Source organism: Propithecus coquereli, unplaced genomic scaffold (assembly GCF_000956105.1).
Source record: "Propithecus coquereli isolate 6110/MARCELLA unplaced genomic scaffold, Pcoq_1.0 Scaffold38, whole genome shotgun sequence".
NCBI classification, from domain to species: Eukaryota; Metazoa; Chordata; class Mammalia; order Primates; family Indriidae; genus Propithecus; species Propithecus coquereli.
In genome coordinates, this window is record NW_012149507.1 from 1,111,328 (window position 1) to 1,113,809 (window position 2,482).

Sequence of the window (2,482 nt, forward strand, 5' to 3'; positions counted from 1 at the left end):
ATGGTGCACAGGTGACCTGTCATGTTTGTGTTTTCCCTGGCAGTGGCTGCCTCATTCCTAGTAGCAGCAGAGGTGTGGGTCCTCCTTGGACATAGAGATGTGGGCATAGGAATCTATTGGAGACAGCTGATCAGCCTGTGGAAGGAACCAGATCATTTTCCCTGGCAGATTCTTCTGCCGGTAGCCAGCTGTTGGGCTCCAGCAACATCCAGGATTTAGGATTCAGCCTCACTGTTGTGAGGGGCAAGAAAAGACATGGCCACACTGGGCTTGGGCCTCTCCTCTCTCACCTGCAAGGTGTCCTTTCCATCTGAACACAAGTCTTCCCAGCAAGTTTCAGGAGGGTTGAGCAGAAATGCAGATACAGTGTTTCTGGATGCATGATGAAGAAATGAAAGCATAATATTCTCTGATACTGGTAAATTTGTTTAATTACCCATAGTATTTTATGGTATAGGTAGTCAAACCAAGGAATAAATATTGAAGGATGCAAACTTTGAGGCAAGTGTTATAGGACATTTTCATTACTCCATCAGAAACATCTGTATGCTATCCCTAGATTTTTAGGTTTCCAAAACTGTAAATGCCATATGTCCTGATGAATCTGCTTATAATACTTTGTTGACCAGTGCCTATGGTTCTAGAACCTGAGATTTTCTCAAAAAGTACTATGAAAGGAAACTGTTGAGTGTGTTCAATGAGTGAAGAATGTCTCTATTCAGGTTTTAAATCTGAGATGTAAGTCAGTCTGCTCCAATGACAGTGGCTCCCTGATTTATCACTGTATGCTGACGACTGGGCTCTCATTTTTGTACAAACCAGTGCTTTCGGTTGCCCGTATTCGGACATGAACTTGAAAAAGGAGGCAACACTTCTTGATCGTCTGAGAGAACAAACACAGGCAAATTTGGAATCAGATTCTTCATATTCAAAATCGAAAAACCTCTGTAGCTTGAAATTCAATGGAAAACATGAAAAGGTGAACAGTCAGCCCAGGTAAGAAACTTTTCAAAAATGTGAACCAGAAAGTAAAGCATGTAGAACAGTAAAAGAACAAATTTGTTAATAGTAATAATTCCTTCTATTTCTTTTTATTTCTGGATATTGTTGTGTTTACTGGCTGATAGAAATCATCTAAGCCCTGATCGTCATTTAAAAAGTATTTTCTATTGCTTTATCCTCAAATAACTGAATTTATTTCCTTCTGAATGTACATATTATATAAAAGCATAAGAAAGTATATCTTATCTGTACAATTCTGAAAGATTCTCTTTTATCTTAAAAATGTCTTTATTCTTTAAAACCATTTCATAGATGGTACCTCTTTCGGCATATGGTTGAGCATGTGTATTACTCAGTCATGTCAGGATTTCTTGTCGTTCCTGTTATTTGTCTTTGTCATCTTTTCTCCAGACGTACCTCAGATATGATTTCTTCTTACTCTGAATAGTTTCCATTTTGCTGTATTGACAACACACCATCCTTTTGTTCCTAAATGTAAACTTGCAATTTTAAGTATCAGTTTTTAGTTTTTATTTACATGTACTTATTTCCTAAGGAACTGCAAATACAACCTTGTTTGGTATTTTTTATCCTAAACAAGTAAAGTAATCTAAATAACATCTTTCTCCAAAGAGCTCCATACCCATGCTGGGAATTATAAACACAGGAAAGGCTAATGCTAAGTGACTGGAGACCAAAGACTGAGCCAAGAAAGACCAGACAGAGAAGTGAGAAGTGGGTGTTTCCCAGACCCTGCTGCAGGCAGAAGGCAATCACATTCAAGACTTTAAGGACCCTAGACCCTGTCTGTGCGACCTTTGAGGGGACAGCTGCTTCTCTTAAATCTTAGAGCCTTGCTCTTTCCTTTCAGCATGTGTGAAATGAAAATGGCACACCTCTCTGTGGGTGCAGAGTTTTCATGGAACAGCTTTCTGTCCACTTACACCTCAGTCTCAGCAGGGGCGTGTGACTTCACTCCCAAGGAAGCACCTGTTCATTGGGAGAATTTGGCTTATCAGATATACTTTTCAGTGGATTTTACATCCTGGACTATGGATTTTGTTTTTTATTATTCATGCCCATGTTGTTTTAGAACATTTAGGTGACATTTCATTTTTATTAAATTCTCATTATTTTGATTTTGATCTTTGCACACGATTGCAGATTAGCGATTCTCTCTATTGCGCTATTTCCTATGTATACGCATGCCTCTCTATTTTTGTAGCTGTATCTTGCATTTTTATTATTTGTTATACACCCACTCCTCTTATTGAAACTTCACAGGGCCTCGTTGTTCTTTACTGCTGTTTCACACCCACACTGTTTACAACTTCAAGAAGTTGAGAGCTTGAACATCCTTTCCATCTCCTGGTTGGGGAGAATTTTTTTCTTTTTCTTTTTCTTTTTTTTTTTTTTAACTATTTTCCAAGGAACAGTGTTTATTTATTGCAGAATTATAGAAACCAGTACATCCATTTGC

The 2,482-nt window shown here is 38.2% G+C and overlaps 1 protein-coding gene across 1 annotated transcript in view; it reads left to right on the forward strand.

The window, feature by feature from the left end:
• Window positions 1-2,482, forward strand: part of L3MBTL4 (l(3)mbt-like 4 (Drosophila)) — a 357,691-nt gene that overhangs the window by 222,804 nt on the left and 132,405 nt on the right. Inside the window, 1 exon segment of the mRNA XM_012652074.1 lies at window positions 823-996. Coding sequence (XP_012507528.1) covers window positions 823-996 — 174 coding nt within the window.